An 18,056-nucleotide genomic window follows, 5' to 3' on the forward strand; every position below is an offset into this window, starting at 1 on the left:
CAGAGGCCTGTCAAGAAGGATACAAAGGAAAATAAGAACTGGATGAGGAAAATTTGGTTTGAATTGGAGAATGAAGAATGGAGAGATCTCCCCAGGAGATCTGAAGACTCTTGGATTATAAATCTGATCAAGATGGAAGTTGGAGCTTTTGGGACATTTGGACTTAAAAGGATTAAGAAACAAGATTTGAGCTCCACTTTTAAATATGGAGATCTGGCTGAAAGAAAAATGGACATTACTGAGACAGAGCTTCTCCGAGTTTTGGTGTTTGATATAAAGGACTATCAAAAAAACCGGCAGAGAGGAATTGAGAGAGAACTACGAGCCTCGGACGTGAGGCTCTGCTGACTGCAGATAGACTGATAGACATTGGTGGGGGATCAAAACTGGGGAAAGGGGGGTGGGGATTGGGAATCCAAAGGGTGTATAATTATATTTTGATCTTTTTTATTTTATTTTGTTAGGGGTATTAAAATGGGGAATTCGTGGAAGGGTATTGGGGTCGACCTTAGAAAAAGATTCTAAGAATGGGTACTGAGGTACAAAGATGGATGTTTATAAGTTAAAATTGGTTATATAAAATGAGCTAAATATAACAATGAATTAAATATAATAAGGTTAAAAATTGGGGATAAGAACTTGTTGAACTAATAATTGGAAATGGAATACAAGAGAGGGAGGTGTGGGGAAGTCATGGAAATATGTTATTGAAAATAAGGTTGTAAACGGTGAATGGTTTTTTTTTTCTTTTTTTAAATCTTTTTTGTTCTTTCTTTTCTTTCTTTTTTTCTGGATTTTTGGAAAATTTTAATAAACATTTTTGAAAAAAAAATACAATATTTTTGTTCATACACAATAAAGGTCCCCCCACCCTTTTAAATTTCTCATTATCAATGTCTCTAAGCTTTTCTGTGAGTTTAGCCATTTCAGCATAGTCCATCAATTTCAGTTCCATTCTTCTGTTGTTGGTATCATGTCTTCCTTCCATTTTGGGCTAATAGAATCTGGGCTGTTGTTGTTGTGTACATAAACAATTTATTCTTTTCCTTCAGGATTTGGCTTCCTGTTATTCCTAATTCTGGTTTTTTAATAAAAGTCAATTTAAATATTTTCTTCAATTCGTTATATATCATTTCCCAGTAACTTTTAACCATTTAACATTCCCACCACATGTGGTAAATGGTACCCTCTTTGTCTTTGAATTTCTTGAATTTCCAACATTTATTAGAACTTGTTCTATACATTTAGCAAGTTTTACCGGTGTTATGTACCAACAGTACATCAATTTCATATAGTTCTCTTTCAGTGTTGTACATGCAGTGAATTTCAGATTCACCTTCCAAAGTTTTCCCCAATCACTCATTTGAATATTATGTCTCAGATCTTTTGCCCACTTAATCATCACACATTGAACCTCTTCATCCTTTGTTTCCCATTCTAGCAGCAAGCTGTACATTTTCTTCAATAATTTGGCATTGTCCTATACAATTTCTCTTTTAAATCTGGATATTATATAACTAAAATCTATCTTTTTATCTTCTTTAAAAATCTCATTTAGTTGAAAATATTGTAACTGATCTGTTATATTTTCTCTTATTTCCTCAAATTTTCTTAATTTTAATTGATTTTCCATTTCAATTAGGAGCTCTCTATATGTTGGCCAATTTGTCCTCATATTTATCTTTTTGAGAGATATTGCTTCCATGGGTGACAACCACCATTGTGTCTTTTGTTCTATTAAATTTTTATATCTCTCCCAAACTTTATAAGTTGTGTTTCTGATTATATGGTTCTGAAATCCTTTATGCACTTTCACTTTTTCATATCAAAAATACACAAGCCATTCAAAACTATTGTCATGTCCCTCAAGATCTAATAGATCAGTGTTTTCTAATTTAATCCACTCCCTGATCCAGCAAACACAAGACGCCTCATAATATAATTTAAGATTTGGTAGGGAACAGCCTCCCCTGTCTTTAATATTCGTAAGTACTTTATATTTTATTCTTGGCTTTTCCCCCTTCCAGATGATTTTTGTAATATCTTTTTGCCATTCTTTGAAGCATCTTATGATTGAAATAAAAATAGCATTTTTGGCAATACGTTCATTCTGATTACCGAAATCTTTCCTAAAAGTGATAAGTTCATAGATAGATTTCTTTTTTATTTATTTCCACATTTTTTTTCATAATTATATTTATAAATATTTATATTCTTTGCTGTTAACCATATCCCTAAATATTTCACTCCTTTTGGATGAAATCATTGTCCAGACCCGTAAAAATATTATTCAAACTATGCAGCTCTTGGAGAGCCATTTTACATGCCTTTGTTCTCTGTAGTGTTCAGAGAAAGACTAACAGCCACCACCCTTTCCAGATGGTGAATTTGAAACTCAATAGCCTCATTACATGATCAAATGTTACTTTAGTTTAGAGTAACAGAGAACAATCTACAGGCAATCATTAACCCATTTAGGAGCTAAAAAAACTACAGTGGTAAAACCCTGTGTTAGCAATACACATTTAGACATTTTTTTCATTTTAAAGCTTCATTAATACACAGGAATTTTCCATTTTTAGTGTCAATTAAACCAATTATACTTAACAGAATGAGTCACTGGGTGCTGTGAAAGTGTGGCAGTGAGATAGGAATAATTACCGGTACTCCTCAAAACAGTTCATTTGGAGGGCTAAACTGACTTCAGTCTATCATTATTTGATGAATGTGTGGTGCCAGGTGTTGGATGAACAACACTGTGACCATATTGGATTCTGTGGTTTGTAAGAAGTCTATCAAAATTAGCCAAGGACTGGTTCCAATATTATCAATTATCTGAAACCGTCAAATGTGATAAAATGTGATAAATGTAATAAAAAAATAGGATTTTCGACAGAGATTTCCAGATTTGAATCAGATCTAGTAAAGTCTAAAACTAAAACCCTCTCCAAAACATACCAACTCCTCCTGGACTGGGACGTCAAGGAGGAGGAGGTTAAGTTCGCAATGATCACATGGGTCCAAGACTTTGGTTACAACATAGAGATGAGCCAAAGGGAACACCTATGGAAAGTAAATTGGAACTTTATGGCATGCTATACGTTAAGGGAGAACCTTCAAAAGATGTTATATCACTGGTATCTAACCCCTTCTAAACTCAAAAGTGTACAAAAGTGTGTCTAATATATGTTGGAGATATGGAGAACTAGGTGCTCCATATGTGGTGGGTTTATAAAAAGATCAAAACCTTCTTGAATGACATACATACTCAGCTTCAAATAATGTTAAATGCATCCTTCCCCCAAAAAACCAGAATCATTTTTATTGGGTATTACAGGAGCAGATATAGCCAGGAAGATAAGGAAAATCTTTCTGTATGCCACCACAGCCATGATAGTATTTGTAGCAAAACATTTGAAGAGTGACCAAATCCCCATCATATCAGAATGGTCACTAAAATTGGTAGAATATGCTGAACTAGATAGTCTCTCAGAAAAGATTAAAGATAAGCAAAAACAGGAGTTCATTGATAACTGGAAACCTCTAAAGAATTACTTAAAAAATAAGTGTTGCAATCTAAATTTGGTGGCAGCTTTTGAATAAGCTCTGTAAATAAAGGTTAAATGGGTTAAAGTAGAGTGATGTACATAGATTGGAGTGAAAAGATGTTGAGAAGGACGGGAAATCAAATTTATGAAGATATATACTTCTTTGTTGGAATTTTTATTTTGATGAGTTTGATCTACAGTCTATAAAATGTCTTTGATGTATGGATGCAACTATGGTTAATAAAGCATAATAAATAATAAATAAAAAAATAAACCTACATTAAATCATCAATTAAGATAGGCAGCTTAGGCAGACAGCTTAATAGGCCAGCTGAATGTTAATATATCAACAAGAAGTGCATTCCATAATACCGATCAGGGACTGGGCAGAGGAGAAATGGTGGAGACCCTCTCCCCAGCTTGACCCTTTCAAAGAGGAGGAAGAGGAAGACAGTTTAGATTTACAACAGGGGTTTTAGGGATGTCATGGCTCAGAGGCAGATCAGGGTGTTAAAGAAATTTGCCCATAAATTGTTGCCTTCCTTAAGTGAATTGCAACTACCAAGAAGGCACGTTTTAGGCTCTTAATGGTCGGGAGTAAAGAACAGAGACCAAACCGGGAAAATTCAAAGCAAGGCGGCTTGTAAGCCTGATCTTTATTGAAAACAAAGAAATGATTGTTGCAACAGGGTTCCTTGCTTCACGAGAAGGAACCCCAAAGGGATATTTATACACTTGGTTTTTCATACAGGACAATGCAAGCACATGAATTACAGAAGACGACAGACTAGGCATGACATGAATGGATTTGCAGGTGAGTGACACTTGGGGAAAACATCTGTGTTAAGGACAGTACTTGTGGGTGATTTACATTGTTTTTCCTGGGTGGTGTCAGTAAGAAGCTTATACAAGCTTGTTTGTGACACATTTACTGATACGTTTTCTTGTTTGCAGAGTGATACCTGGAGCAGGCTGATAAGGAGGGAAACAGGATTTGAACGTTTTGCCTGTGGGCTGTCAATGATATGCAGGAAGATAGTAATGGTCGCTTTTAAATAAAGTTGCATTTTGTGAATGAGAGTACGTGTTTTTTGTGAATGGATGTATGAGATTCATGCATGGTAGACTCAATAGATGGTGCTGCACCACTGAGGCCACCTCTGACAGGTTTCCGTTACTTTATCTTTCCCTTGCAACATAATAGATGCAATTTACATTCATGAAGTTACAATTTTACACTACTAAAGTTACATTTGGTATAGACACACAAGCTTCTTTAAAATCAAGAGATGTTACAATGTTTCTGTAAAAAGGCAAATTAATGTGGTGTGGCAGGAGAGAAGGGGAAGGGAGAAGGGGGGAGAGGGACAAGCAGAATACAAGCAGAATACATGCATATGTGAAAACATGAGCATTCACAGGTTTCGGTACAGTACAATAACATGTGGAAACCTCTTTATTGTGAGCAGGAAGGATCAGTCCTTTATTGATACATTGTTTTATCTTAAAATTCTTACAACAAGGGGAAAGTTGGGAAATAATGCGAGAGAAGGAGGAGGAAACACCGGGGGGGGGGGGGACAGCTGATAGACACAGTGTCTTTAGAAAGCATTCCAGACCCGGCCCTCTCTCAGAACCCAGCGAGCTTTGAAAGTAGGAGAGCAAAGAGCTCAAAGACAAAGGGCACGTAGCACCACCCACAGGAGAGACAATGAGGATGACAAACGAGGAACTGGGAGAGACAGGGGCTGGAGACTCACTGTGGACAATGCCATTACCCAAGAGGTTGGGTTCTATAGCCACTTTCTGTAAATACTGAATAAAAAGTGTATGCTAAGAAACATTTCCATGTCTTTGTATGTTCCTGGGCAACTGGCCGGGAGTCGCTGGCAGCAGCCTGACAATACCAGTGCTACACTGGGAAAAAATTGGGTTCAAAGAAATGTTGAATACCACTGGGGGGAAATGGTGCCTTATAGGACCCTGCTGACGATCAGCTGATTGATGGTGCCTGCAATGTCGCTTTTGACATAGCTAGAACTTTACCTGCCCCACATGTGACATCATGAGTCCCTGTCTGTGGAAAAGGTTGGGTATAACTAAATATATGATGACGAAAACAATGATGATGATGGATGGCATCATATTTGCCACATCATTCAAGTGGGAAAGGTGGCTCAAATGAGTAGGCCTTTTAGGTCTAATAAGGCCATGGGCTGGAGTTTCCTCACTCATGTTAATAAGAAAATGCTTGCATATGTGCCATGGGACTACCATACGTTTATCTGCAAAATCAAAACAGTGGCTAAATAAAAGGCATTCTGGCAATCTGGAAAAAAAATAGCTCTACATCTTGCAATATATGTATACAGTCTTGCAATATATGTATTCTGGGCTGCTTCACATGACATGGCAAATGAAAGTGTGGCATGCTGCAAATTTAATAAACATGTTGGATCTCATAAGCAGGTCACATCAGCTTTACTCTTCCTTATTTACTAACTACAGAAGGCACAACAGTTAATCTAAAATTTATATTAGTCTGCAATCCAAAATGGGGCTTGTAGTTAAGGATTCTTCTAAACCACGATATGTAGCCAACGTTCTATGGTTACTGACATGAACCATGATCCCCATTTCAGATAAATCACGAAGGCAAACCTTAGCATAATTGCCATGCTGTGTTGTGGTTAAAATACTCAGAAGGAACAGAGAATATGTGAACTTCTCCCTGGGAGCCTACACATCCACAAGGTCATGGTAAGGCATACTTGAGCTAATGTTGATGTGTGGACAAGGCATCTACAAATTATTCTAAAACCTTGCATTTTTTAATGGCTCTCCTTAAGGCTTCTTTCACTTCTTTGTTCCTCAGGCTGTAGATAAGGGGATTGATTAGAGGGGTTAAGACTGAGTAGAAGACTGAAAAGATTTTGTCCACTTCCCACAATGCGTCCTTTTTTGGAAGCACATATACAAATATTAATGATCCATAAAATATAGAAACCACAATAAGGTGGGAAGAACAGGTTGAAAAGGCCTTTTTCCTCCCTGTTGAAGATGGGATCCGTAAGATGGTAGAAATTATATACACATAAGACGACAGTGTCAGGAAAAAAGAAACAGCATTTATGACTGACAGTATATGAACCACCAGTGTCACCATAGTGGTGTCACTGCAAGAAAGAATTATCACCGGTGTTAATTCGCATAGGAAATGATCAATTTCACTGGGACCACAGTAATATAGTTGTGACATTAAACTTACTACTATTGACATAACTGTAATCCCGCATAGCCAGGACCCAGCCGACAAGAGAAAGCAGAGTTCCCCATTCATAAGAGTGGCATAGTGGAGGGGCTTACATATGGCTAAATAGCGGTCATAGGACATGTCAGCCAACAGGTAGCATTCAGCAATTGCTAAGGTTCCAAACCAAAAAAACTGTGTGAAGCAGCCACCAATAGATATAGTTCTATCCCCTGTCAGGAAGCTGGTTAACATTCTGGGGAGGACAGTTGAAGAGTAACAGGTCTCCAAGCAGGACAAGTTTCCAAGGAAGTAGTACACAGGAGTATGAAGGTGATGATCAGAGACTACCAGAGTGATGATTATGATGTTTCCAACCACAGTCATAGTGTAGATGATTACGAACACCATGAAGAATGGAATTTGTAATTTGGGGTCATTTCCAAATCCCAGAAGTGTAAATGTGGTTATTGATGTCCCATTGCCTTTGTAAAAATTCTCCATAGCAATGGTCACTGAAATTAAATTGCCAAAATTATAGTGTCTTTAGGTCATTAGGTGTAATGTTCCAACTTTCATGAATTGCTGTTTATTTTAAAAAGTCACTTCAAATAGAAATTGGAAGCATAATCTTAATGGAGTGATACATCTCTATGAAGCATGAAGCATGGGTATAGGTTGGACTGGATAATCAGCTGAAGATTGCAACTCAGTTGTGAAACTTCTTGTTTCACTTTGAGCAACTCATTTTCAGTATTCCCTAGATCAGAGAATATTTATTGATGTTAGGCTATATATACTAAATAAATAACAGACTTTACAGTTAGAAGATAAACAATAAAATAATAATATTGTGCAACAAGTTGTGGGTTGTGGGTCTGATTCTCTGGCTACAATCCAGTAGGACTATGAAACATAGGAGCTCTAATGATTCTTATGTTTGATTCACTACAATGCAAGGACGGTTCCCATTGAGCTACTCACTATAGTCACAGGACTGGATATAGAGTATCTTAGCTGCATTAAACTCCCTTTGAAATATGAAAGATTTCAGTCAGGACTAGATTGTCCCATTTATTTTACTGGGACCAAAGTTCATCTAACTTAGCTTGAATCTATCTCAAAAATTATTACCCACTGAAGCTTCATTCTCATATACTTTCCACAATATGGAAGAAGTTCAATGTCATATGCTCCTGAATTGCAAAGCAGGAGTGAGGTGAAGCTAATGGTTTCTGATTCCAAATTGTTTAGTAATGACATCAACATTAAACTCATTAATGGACTGTAAACCCATTTTATCTCTGGTACTGAAAACAGCTTAGACTTGTTCCTCCATTCTGTCTGTATGGCATTTACAGCTAGCTGTGTTTGGTAAATTCTGGGGTTCTATTAAGAATAGACATAGATCTTAAAAGCCTGAAGTCTGCTCACTCTTTGTGTAAAGGTAACAGTCATAACCACAGGGGGAGGGCTGTTTACAAGGGTGTTTTCTCCTGAATGACATCCTCCCTCTCAATAACAGTGATAAGGTCTGAGAAAAATAATAAAAATTTACCTTTCCTCTTTACCACCAGGCAGAATAGCTTAGTGATTTATTTCCTCAGCAGTGATGGCCACATTAAGCTCGTGTTGCCACTTCAACATAACTGCAACTCATGCTAACATGTTTTATAAGAAGAGGGTTTAAAAGGTGGTGAATGGCCACAAGGGATTAGTATGAAGAAAAACCTCTTGAGTTTTCTAAGGACTATGCTTAAATTGTTCTTCTGTGGGGAAAGTGCTACTGTAATTATGCCTGTGCTGATGGGTGCTGTGAAAGCATGGCAATGAGATAGGAATCTTCAGAACTTTATGTACTTAGATGGCTAAACTTAGTTTGAGCCATCATAATTTGATGGATATATGGTACCAAGTGGTGGGATGGATCATTGATTGGATGGCACTGTGGCCAGGTTGGATTCTATGGTTTGTAAGAGGTCTATCAGAGTCAGGCAAGGGCATACTACAGTTAAGATAGGCTGTTTAGGTAGGGACAGGAGCAAGCTGGTAGTAAATCAGATTGTGCAAGTTGGATTTAGCACAACCTACATATGATGATGATGATGATGATGATATAATTATTTATTTCTTATACCCCACCCCTCTGACTGGGCTATCCCAGCCACCCTGGGCAGCTTTCAGCAAAATACAGGGGGGAGGGCAGAATCAAACAGTAAAAGCTTTCCGAAACAGAGCTGCCTTCAGATGTCTATGAAAAGTTATATAGTAGTTTTAACATCTGACAGGAGAGTATTCCAGAGGCCTTCTGCCTTGTTCCCTGTAATTTCAATTCTCGCAAGGAGGCCCTTGGAGCTGGACCTTGGAGCTGCCTGCTTTGAACAATGGGGTGGAGCTGTTCCTTCACGTATGCAGGGTCAAAGCTGTTTAGGGCTTTAACGGTCAACACCAATACCTTGAATTGTGCTTGGAAACATACTGGGAGGCAATGTAGATCTTTTAGGACCAGTGTTATATGGTTGTGGTGGCCACTCCCAGTCAGTAGTCTAGCAACCACATTCTGGATTAATTGCAGTTTCTGAGTCACCATCAAAGGTAGCCCCACATAGAGCGCAATTGGGAGATCAGAGCATGCACCACTCTGGAGAGGCAGTGGGCAGGAAGGTAGGGTCTCAGCCAGCATACCAGATGAAGTTGGTAGATAGCTGCCCTGGGCATAGAGTTGACCCACCTCCATAGATAGCTGTGAGTCCAAAATGATATCCAGGCTGTGCACCTGGTCCTTTAGGGGTTATGGGATTTTTGTCTGTCACATGACGGTGTATGTTTTGACTCCACAGAGTGGGAAGTGACAGAGACAGGATGTTTGTGTTACTGTGTTCCGTGAAGTGGGACTATTATCCTTTGTTATTTCTCTAGATGCTAGAGAGAAAGGGAGCCATTTTGCAGTGCTCCGTGTGTTTTTATATGTAAATAAAGTAGATTAGCCAAAATGCTGAGATGCTGAGGTCTGTTACGCAAGCTGCAAAGACTCTGTGGATTCCCTAAGTGTTCCAATATCTGTTGGCATCGGTCGCTGTGATGTTCAGGCTGAAGAAAGCTTTTGAAGCTCTTGAACTATTGACCAGGAGGGAGAGAACATGCTAGTTGGGCATGTGTCTCTGCCAGGGTCCTACTTGAGTGTAGGACGAGCTCCTGACAGGGAGTCCCTCTCACCTGCATGCCTCCTATCCCCCAGAAACAGTATCCCTGTCTTGTTGTGATTCAATTTTGATCCATTAACTGCCAGACTTGCCAGAGTGTCAGGCCTAATAAGCACAGCAGCTCATCCCTATAGGTCTTGTCCCATGAATCAGTTGCCAAGACTGAAAGTCATTGTCTCCCCACAGCCATCTAAGTTCCCTCCTCTCCAGGGATTTTCACAAGCAATCAGAGACTGAGCCTGTGTGAAGCCAACATCTTCTACACCCTATTCATACCTCTACTCATTCTGGGAGACTAGCAGGGAGAGGAGCTTGTCACAGCAGAAGGGGGAGACACTCATGACTATGCACAAGCCTGATTCATCTCTTCCTCTTGGCCTCTGTCCTCCCCTGCTGCACTTCCCGGGCTTTGAGCCTTCTTCCCTTGGTGGTTCTCCAGCTAGTTCCTCCCATTCTCTATGTCCAACCAGTTCATGGCAGGTAGAGAGATGAAAAAGTTGGCTGAATGCCATAGAGATGGAGCCTCTCATATTTCGTCAAGAAGTACATTCAATAACATCAGTGCATTCCATAACACCAGTGCTACCAACTGAAAAATCTTGATGAGTTCAAAGAAATGTTGAAGAACATTGCGGGGGCGGCGGGAATAGTACCTTGCAGCACCACAATGCTGATCTGCTGATCTATAGTATGTGCAAACACATTTTTGTGGTAACTTTAGCTTCCCCACATCTGGCATCACGGTGTCATGCTTCCCATGCCATGGAAGTGGAAGTGGTGGGCCAAATGAAGACACTTTTAAGGCTGAAAAAATGTTATAAAGAAAACACTGGAAGGAACTGATACATACTGATACTACTATAGCGATGCAGATCCCTTTTCAGCTCAAGAACCACATTCCCTTCTAAGCTTCACAAACGATCTTTTGCCATGGGGGTTCAGCCATGAAACCCAATGAGAGATCTTACAGTTTGATCCACTTGCAAGCCAGGCTTCACAGAAGATGATTACATAGTGCTGGTTTCCCAAAACATCATATAAGGACAAACGTTACTCAAAGGTTCACCACTTGCAGAGCGTCATCTGATTCAGTTGATTGATTGATTGATTAAATTGATATACCAGCCTTTATCCAAAGATCACAGGGTGGTTCAGAACATAAAAATACAAAATGTGAGCACAAAATACATAATAAAACAAATGAAAACAAACTAATAACCCCACTTCCACAAACACATTTAAAAGGCCATAGACTGTTAGTCAAAGACCTAGTTATAGAGAAGTCTTTTGCCTGATGCTTAAAGCTATATAGTAGAGGCACTAGGCAAGTCTCCTTGGTGAGAGTATTCCAAAAAGAGGGAACAACCACAGATAAGGCCCATTCTTGTGTTGTCACCTTCTGGACCTCTTGTGGATGATGGAGTGATACCTCTTTATGAAGAATGGATATAGTTTTGACTGGAGAATCCACTGAATATTACAACGCAGTTCTGAAACTCAATAGCTCATAGAACAGAGCAACTCAAAGCTCCTAAAACAGAGAATATTTATTGATGGCAAGCAATGTATGCTAAAAAAGGAAGCAGGGGCCTGCCAAATCAATAGATTCAGTAAAGGTTAGAATTTCAGCAAACTCATAAATACAAGAATTTTGCAAGGGCTGGAAATAACACCAGTTAGCTTCCTCATGAGTAGAGTTGCAAAATACAGAACAGGATTGGGTAGTGATTTCCCCACCCACCCAGTGCTGGAATGACTTCAAAGAAATCCATTACAATGACATACATGGTTTACAGTGTTTTATTCAATGGAAAAACATAGCAAAAGCACTGTTTACAAGTATAAGAAAAATATTGCATATTACATGTATAGCTTGGCTTGTAATGCTAGCTGGTTTGACACAAACCAGGATGAAACATCACAATGACGATGTATATCCCAATTCAGTGGAAACTATCAGGAAATGTTCCAACAATGATACTGAAAGGAAACAAAAGCAAAAAACCTATTTGTTTTGGCTGAAAGTTTTAGTCAGAAAGTCACTCAGTGTTGAGTCAATAATCTCTCCCTCTCTCTCCTTGACCCTCCATGAGGATATTTTGTCAATCCTTGCCACATTAAACAGTTCTTCAAAATAATTGAGTGGAAATTGACACAGGACAGATGAAAGTTGACTGAAATCAGATCATCACTTTTTATCAGTTCCTCAGAGTACCAGTTCTGAATATCAGCACAACTGTTCCCCATCACAGAGAATACTCCCCCCTAGAATACTCAGAATGTCGGAAACAGCATAGTAGGTAGATCAGATGTCTTAAAATACAACCACCCATCTTGCACCCACTCCTTTTCTCTTGGCTAGGAGCAGAGCAAGTATGAGCTTCTCTGCGGGAGCCTGCCCATTCACAAGGTCATTTTAAGGCATATTTTGGCTAATAGTGCAAATTATGTTAAAACCCTGCATTTGTTTATGACTCTCCTTAAAGCTTCTTTCACCTCTTTGTTCCTCAGGCTGTAGATAAGGGGATTGATTAGAGGGGTTAAGACTGTGTAGAAGACTGAAAAGATTTTGTCCACTTCCCACAGAGCTTCCTTTTTTGGGAGCACATATACAAATATTAATGATCCATAAAATATAGAAACCACAATAAGGTGGGAAGAACAGGTTGAAAAAGCCTTTTTCCTCCCTGTTGAAGATGGGATCCGTAAGATGGTGGCAATTATACACACATAAGACATCAGCGTTAGGAGACAAGACGGTATAGCATCTATGACTGAGACTATGAGACCCACCAGTGCCACCATAGTGGTATCACTGCAAGAGAGATTAATCACTGGTGCCAATTCACAAAAGAAATGATCAATTTCACTGGGACCACAGTAATATAGTTGTGACATTAAACTTACTACTATTGTCATAACTGTAATCCCACATAGCCAGGACCCAGCCGACAAGAGAAAGCAGAGTTTTCCATCCATAAGAGTGGCATAGTGGAGGGGCTTACATATGGCTAAATAGCGATCATAGGACATGGCAGCCAACAGGTAGCATTCAGCAATTGCTAGGGTCCCAAACCAAAAAAACTGTGCAAAGCAGCCACCAACAGATATAGTTCTATCCCCTGTCAGGAAGCTGGCTAACATCCTGGGGAGGACAGTTGAAGTGTAGCAGGTCTCCAAGCAGGACAAGTTTCCAAGGAAGTAGTACATAGGAGTGTGAAGGTGATGATCAGAGATTACCAGAGTGATGATTATGATGTTTCCAACCACAGTCACAGTGTAGATGAATACAAACACCATGAAGAATGGAATTTGTAGTTTAGGGTCATTTCCAAATCCCAGAAGGGTAAATGTGGTTATTGCTGTTCCATTGCCTTTGTCAAAATTCTCCATAGCTTTGGAATTGTAATTAAAAAGCTTAATTTCTAGTATCTTTAAGTGTAATATGCCAACGTTCAAGTATTACTAGAATTTTTTTTTATCACTTCAGATATGCAAGTATTTCTCCTATGGTTAGTCTTGATGGAGTGGTATATCATTATGAACAATGAATCATGGATATAGTTTGGACTGGAGAATCAGTTGAATATTTTGACTTAGTTGTGAAGCTCCTTATTTCACCTTTAGCAACTTGTTAGCAGTATTTCCCATGTCAGAGAATATTTTTTGATGGCAGGCTATATATACTAAATAAACAACATACTTTATATTTAGAAGATGAAACAATATCATAAAAATATTGTGCTGCAATTTTTTGTATGTGATCTAGTTCTCTGACTCAAGTCAAGCAGGACTATGCAGTGTATGATCTCTTCTGCATTCACTGCAATGGAAAGAACAGTTGTCAGTGTGCCACCCATTATATTCATAGCATTGGATACAGAGTAATTTAGCTGCATTAGACTCCCTTTGTAATAAATGAGAGATTTCAGTCAAAGCTAGCATGTTCCATTGATTTTAGTCGGGCCAAAATTCAACCAAAATAACTTGTATCTCCCTAAGGCTTCATTCACCTACAGTTTTAACCATATGGAGGAGCTTCTATGTGATATGCTCCTAGGTTGCAGAACATGGGTGAGCAAACGGTAATGGTTTCTGTTTCCACATTATTTAGTAATTCATCAATTTTAAATTCACCTGCCAAGCAGTAGAAAATTTCAGTCAACCTGACTTTTGCATGAATTCATTTCATTGCTGGTACTGAAAATAGCTTAGAATTGCTGTTCTACTTTATGTGCATGGTGGTTGGTAAATTTTGTGGCTCTATTGAAAAAAAAATCAGTAGATCTTAAAAGTCTAGCATCTGTCCACCCTTTGTGGAAAGGACTGATTACAAGGGTCTTTCCTCCTAACTGGCACCCTTGATCTTAACAGATTTAGAAATTTATAGGGAAGGTGTATGTTATGGACCTGATGTGCATGTTCTTACAGTTCATTCAACCACTTTGCACCCTACAAGGTAGCTCCTACCACATTGTAAAGAGGGACTCATGCCAAAGAGTAAGATCTAAGGAAGCAGAAGAACATCAGATCCTGCAGATGTTTTGAGCTGAGCAATCTATCATTTAGAAGTGATAGATAAGTTAATTGCATGGAGAACAAATGTAAGAAGTCTCGAATTATAGCATATTGAATTAAACGAAATAAAATTCATCTTCTGCAGTGGATCCCTGAATGATCACTGGTCCTCCAAAACATTTCTAGTTCATTTATCAATGTCCAATATAGTTCTCATGAAAATGTTGTGCAATGTGACATTTGAGACCAATTTGGGTGTTTCTCTAAAGGAGAAATGTCTGAAGAATTTCAAGCAAAATCTAAGAAACGACAACCCAGAAACAAAATCTCTATGACATGTAATGTGAAAATGTGAGATCCATGAGAGTGTCATTCAGAAAATACATCTGGTGTACTAATGCTCTATGGGCTACACCTCAACACAGGCATGGTTAAGCTCACTGAAATAAGTGCTCATCTCTGTGTTGTCAAAGGTAGAAAGCATACACCAACTTTCTTGAGAGTGTCATTCAACTTAATGAGACTTAGTTCTGAGAAGGCATGTATAGGTCTCTATTGTAAATCTTTAGCAAATAATGGAAACAATGGCTAGGTTTTTGCATCACAGAGGAAAGACAATTGGAACATTGAGAGAAAGACAGAGAGATATAGAAAACCTCCCCTTTGAGTCATTTGCTTTTCTAGCATTGTTCTGTAAGGAATGTCAAATCTTAAATCATCTAGTGAAAAACAGAGATAGGATCTGAGAATAAAAAAGCTACCTTTCCTCTTGACCATCAGATGGAACGAAGGCAGAATAATTTAATGATTCATTTCCTCAGCTGTGATGACCACATTACACTTTTCTTGCGTGTCTTACATGACTGCATCTCACGCTAACATGTTTTGCATGAAGAGGGATTAAAAGGTGGGGAATGGGCACAAGGGATTAATATGAAATACAACCTCTTGAGTTTTCAAGAAGAACTGTGCTTAAATTGCTCTTCTGGGGGAAAAGTACACATTCCCTTTGTAAACAGATGATGCAACTCTAATTATGACTGTGCCAGTGGGTGCTGTGAAAGTGTGGCAATGAGATAGGAATCATAGATCCTCATAACTTTATGTGCATGGAGGGCTAAACCAAATTAGATCCATCATAGTTTGATGAATATTTGGTGTCAAGTGGTAGGATGGAACATCTATTGGACAGCACTGTGGCCAAGCTGGAGTCTGTGGTTTGTAAGAAGTCTATCACAGTCAGCCAAGGGGAATCCTCATCCCCATCCTCATTTAAAGTATATAAATTGTGCAATTTTAGAGAGTTCTAAAACCAGTAACTCAAATAGTAAAATGTAAACATCCATAAATATAATATAACATAAAACAATCAAATTAAACTACAAAACAGTTGAGATAGGCAGCTCAGGTAGATCAAAAAGCTGGCAGAATGCCAATAGACATGGAGTGTCCCATATTTCATCAGGCAGGGCATTCCATAGCACTGGTGCTACCACTGACAAATCTCAATGACTTCATAGAAATGTTGAAGAGCATTGGGGGAAGAATAGTGCCTTGCAGCACCTCACTGCCAATCTGCTGATTGGCGGTACCTGCAAACACATTTTTGGCCCAATGGTGACTTTAGTTTCCCTAGATCTGGCATCATTATATCATATTTGCCAAGCCATGGAAGTGGGAATGGTGGGCCAAATGAAGAGTTATTTGGGGCTGGAGGTTCTTCAACTCATGTCATAAAGAAAACACTTGAAGGAAACTGACCACATCCTCAAAGATGCCATCTAGTATAGAGGTGGGGAACTTTTTTCCAGTCCATGGGCCACATTCCCTTTTAAGCTCTTCATGACCACAATATATTAGGGACCACCTCTCTCCATATGAAACTTTCCAGACTCTGAAAGGGGAGAGTTAGCAGACAGGAGAGGAAGTGGAGAGGTGGCAGGGTGAAGGGTATCTAGACTCATTTTTAAAAATTCAAAACTTTACTTGCAGAACTTTCCTCAAAGCAGAACAGAAACCAGTAAATGATACATCCAAACAGTTCCATAAGACATAGGCTCAGCATCTTCTTAGAAATAAATAAAATAAAATAACATTAGAGCTGACAAGCATAGCTCTCTCTTATACAGGCTACATTAGCCCCTAAGTCTGTTGAGTTCCTGGAAGACACCTCACTCTCACAGAGCCTGAGAACAATGTCTCAGCTGCCACCCTACCAAGGTGGTGAATTTGCAATTAATTTGCAATCTAGGGTTAGTCACTCACATGATTGCTGCTGGAGAACAACAGTTAATTATGAACCTATCAAGGAGCTCAGAGAGCTCTTTTTGCTGTTCTTATAGCTTCAATGGAATCTTCCAGTGAAATCCTTTCAGTAATACACATCACCGTTCTTCATTTCAGTGCCAATTAAACAATTATACTTAACAAAGAGTCAACAGGACTGTAGATAAAAGACATTTGCCCAGGAAGGAAGGCATGAAACCAGGACTGAGGTGGAATTTTTATTAATTCAAGACATCAAGCCATTTGCAACCAGTGCAACTTTAACCTTTTTTCTGCTTCCAGCAGTCCTTTCTAACTTGGTGGAAGAGGAGGGATAGACTCCCTCTGTCTCATCTCATGAGTGACATCAGCTGGCCACAGGCCCAGGACAAAGCACTTGACTGGTGCGGTAATGACAGGCTGGAAACTAAATAAGAGGGTTCAAAATGTATTTCATACAGAATGTGAAATATATTAGTTCCACCTTCAACCATGATTAGAGAGTAAATTTATGAAGAAAATATCCTAAATTTAGTTCACACCAGTTTGCATAAAAATTGCCCTTTAGAGTTATATTCAGGCCTTAACATTATAAAATATAACATTTTGGGGAAATGATACAGCCAAGTGATCAGGAATGTTTCAGATGAAAACGACATAGCTCCATTTGTTCCCAGTATAACTCTATAGCAATTAATAATGCAAAAAAGTCATGTCGTTTCATTTCATCTCCTTAATCAGGCCTTCATATTATTATAAAACATGTGTGCTGGGGTGGGGAGTTCTGATCCAAACATTGATCCAAGGGGTGTGACCTGATGGCACCCAGTTCTATTTATCCATGCTCTTTGAATCAGAAGAATTGTAGGATTGTAGAGTTGGAAGAGACTTCAAGGGTCATCTACTGCAACCCACTGCAATGTAGGAATCTCAGCTAAATCATTCTTGGCAGATGGCCACCCACCTCTGCTTAAAAATCTCCAATGAAAGACAGTCCACCACCTTCTTAGGGAGTTTGTTCCACTGTCAAACAGCTCTTATCACCAGAAAATTCTTCCTGATGTTTAGTTGGAATCTCCTTTCTTGTAACTAGAAGCCATTGGTTTGGGTGCTAACCTCTGAAGCAGAAGAAAACAAGCTTGCTCCATCTTCCATCTTCTCTGTGCTTCTTAAATTGTGGCACCCAGAACTGGATACAGTTCTCCAGATGTGGTCTGACCAAGCAGAATAGAGTCGTACTACTACTTCCCTTGATTGGGACACTATACTCCT

The 18,056-nt window shown here is 38.9% G+C and overlaps 2 protein-coding genes and 1 long non-coding RNA gene across 3 annotated transcripts; 1 reads left to right on the top strand and 2 right to left on the bottom strand.

Annotated features, from left to right (window-relative positions):
• The first annotated feature begins 1,159 nt into the window (after window positions 1–1,159).
• On the top strand, window positions 1,160–4,623 carry LOC310746728. Its single transcript, XR_014540779.1, has 3 exons — window positions 1,160–1,175; window positions 4,300–4,362; window positions 4,503–4,623. It is a non-coding gene; the product is annotated as an uncharacterized lncRNA (long non-coding RNA).
• Window positions 4,624–6,357: 1,734 nt separating this feature from the next.
• LOC310748622 (olfactory receptor 5B21-like) lies at window positions 6,358–7,302 on the bottom strand (the record flags this gene model as incomplete). Its single annotated transcript, XM_083584473.1, has 1 exon — window positions 6,358–7,302. The coding sequence occupies one exon, from the start codon at window positions 7,300–7,302 to the stop codon at window positions 6,358–6,360; it is 945 nt and encodes a 314-aa protein (XP_083440599.1).
• A 5,144-nt stretch (window positions 7,303–12,446) lies between these two features.
• LOC310746667 (olfactory receptor 5B21-like) lies at window positions 12,447–13,394 on the bottom strand (the record flags this gene model as incomplete). The annotated part of the gene is made up of 1 exon (XM_083580648.1): window positions 12,447–13,394. The coding sequence occupies one exon, from the start codon at window positions 13,392–13,394 to the stop codon at window positions 12,447–12,449; it is 948 nt and encodes a 315-aa protein (XP_083436774.1).
• Between the last annotated feature and the right edge of the window lie 4,662 nt (window positions 13,395–18,056).

The sequence above is a fragment of the Podarcis filfolensis genome, assembly GCF_964270895.1.
Source record: "Podarcis filfolensis genome assembly, chromosome: 13".
NCBI lineage: Eukaryota > Metazoa > Chordata > Lepidosauria > Squamata > Lacertidae > Podarcis > Podarcis filfolensis.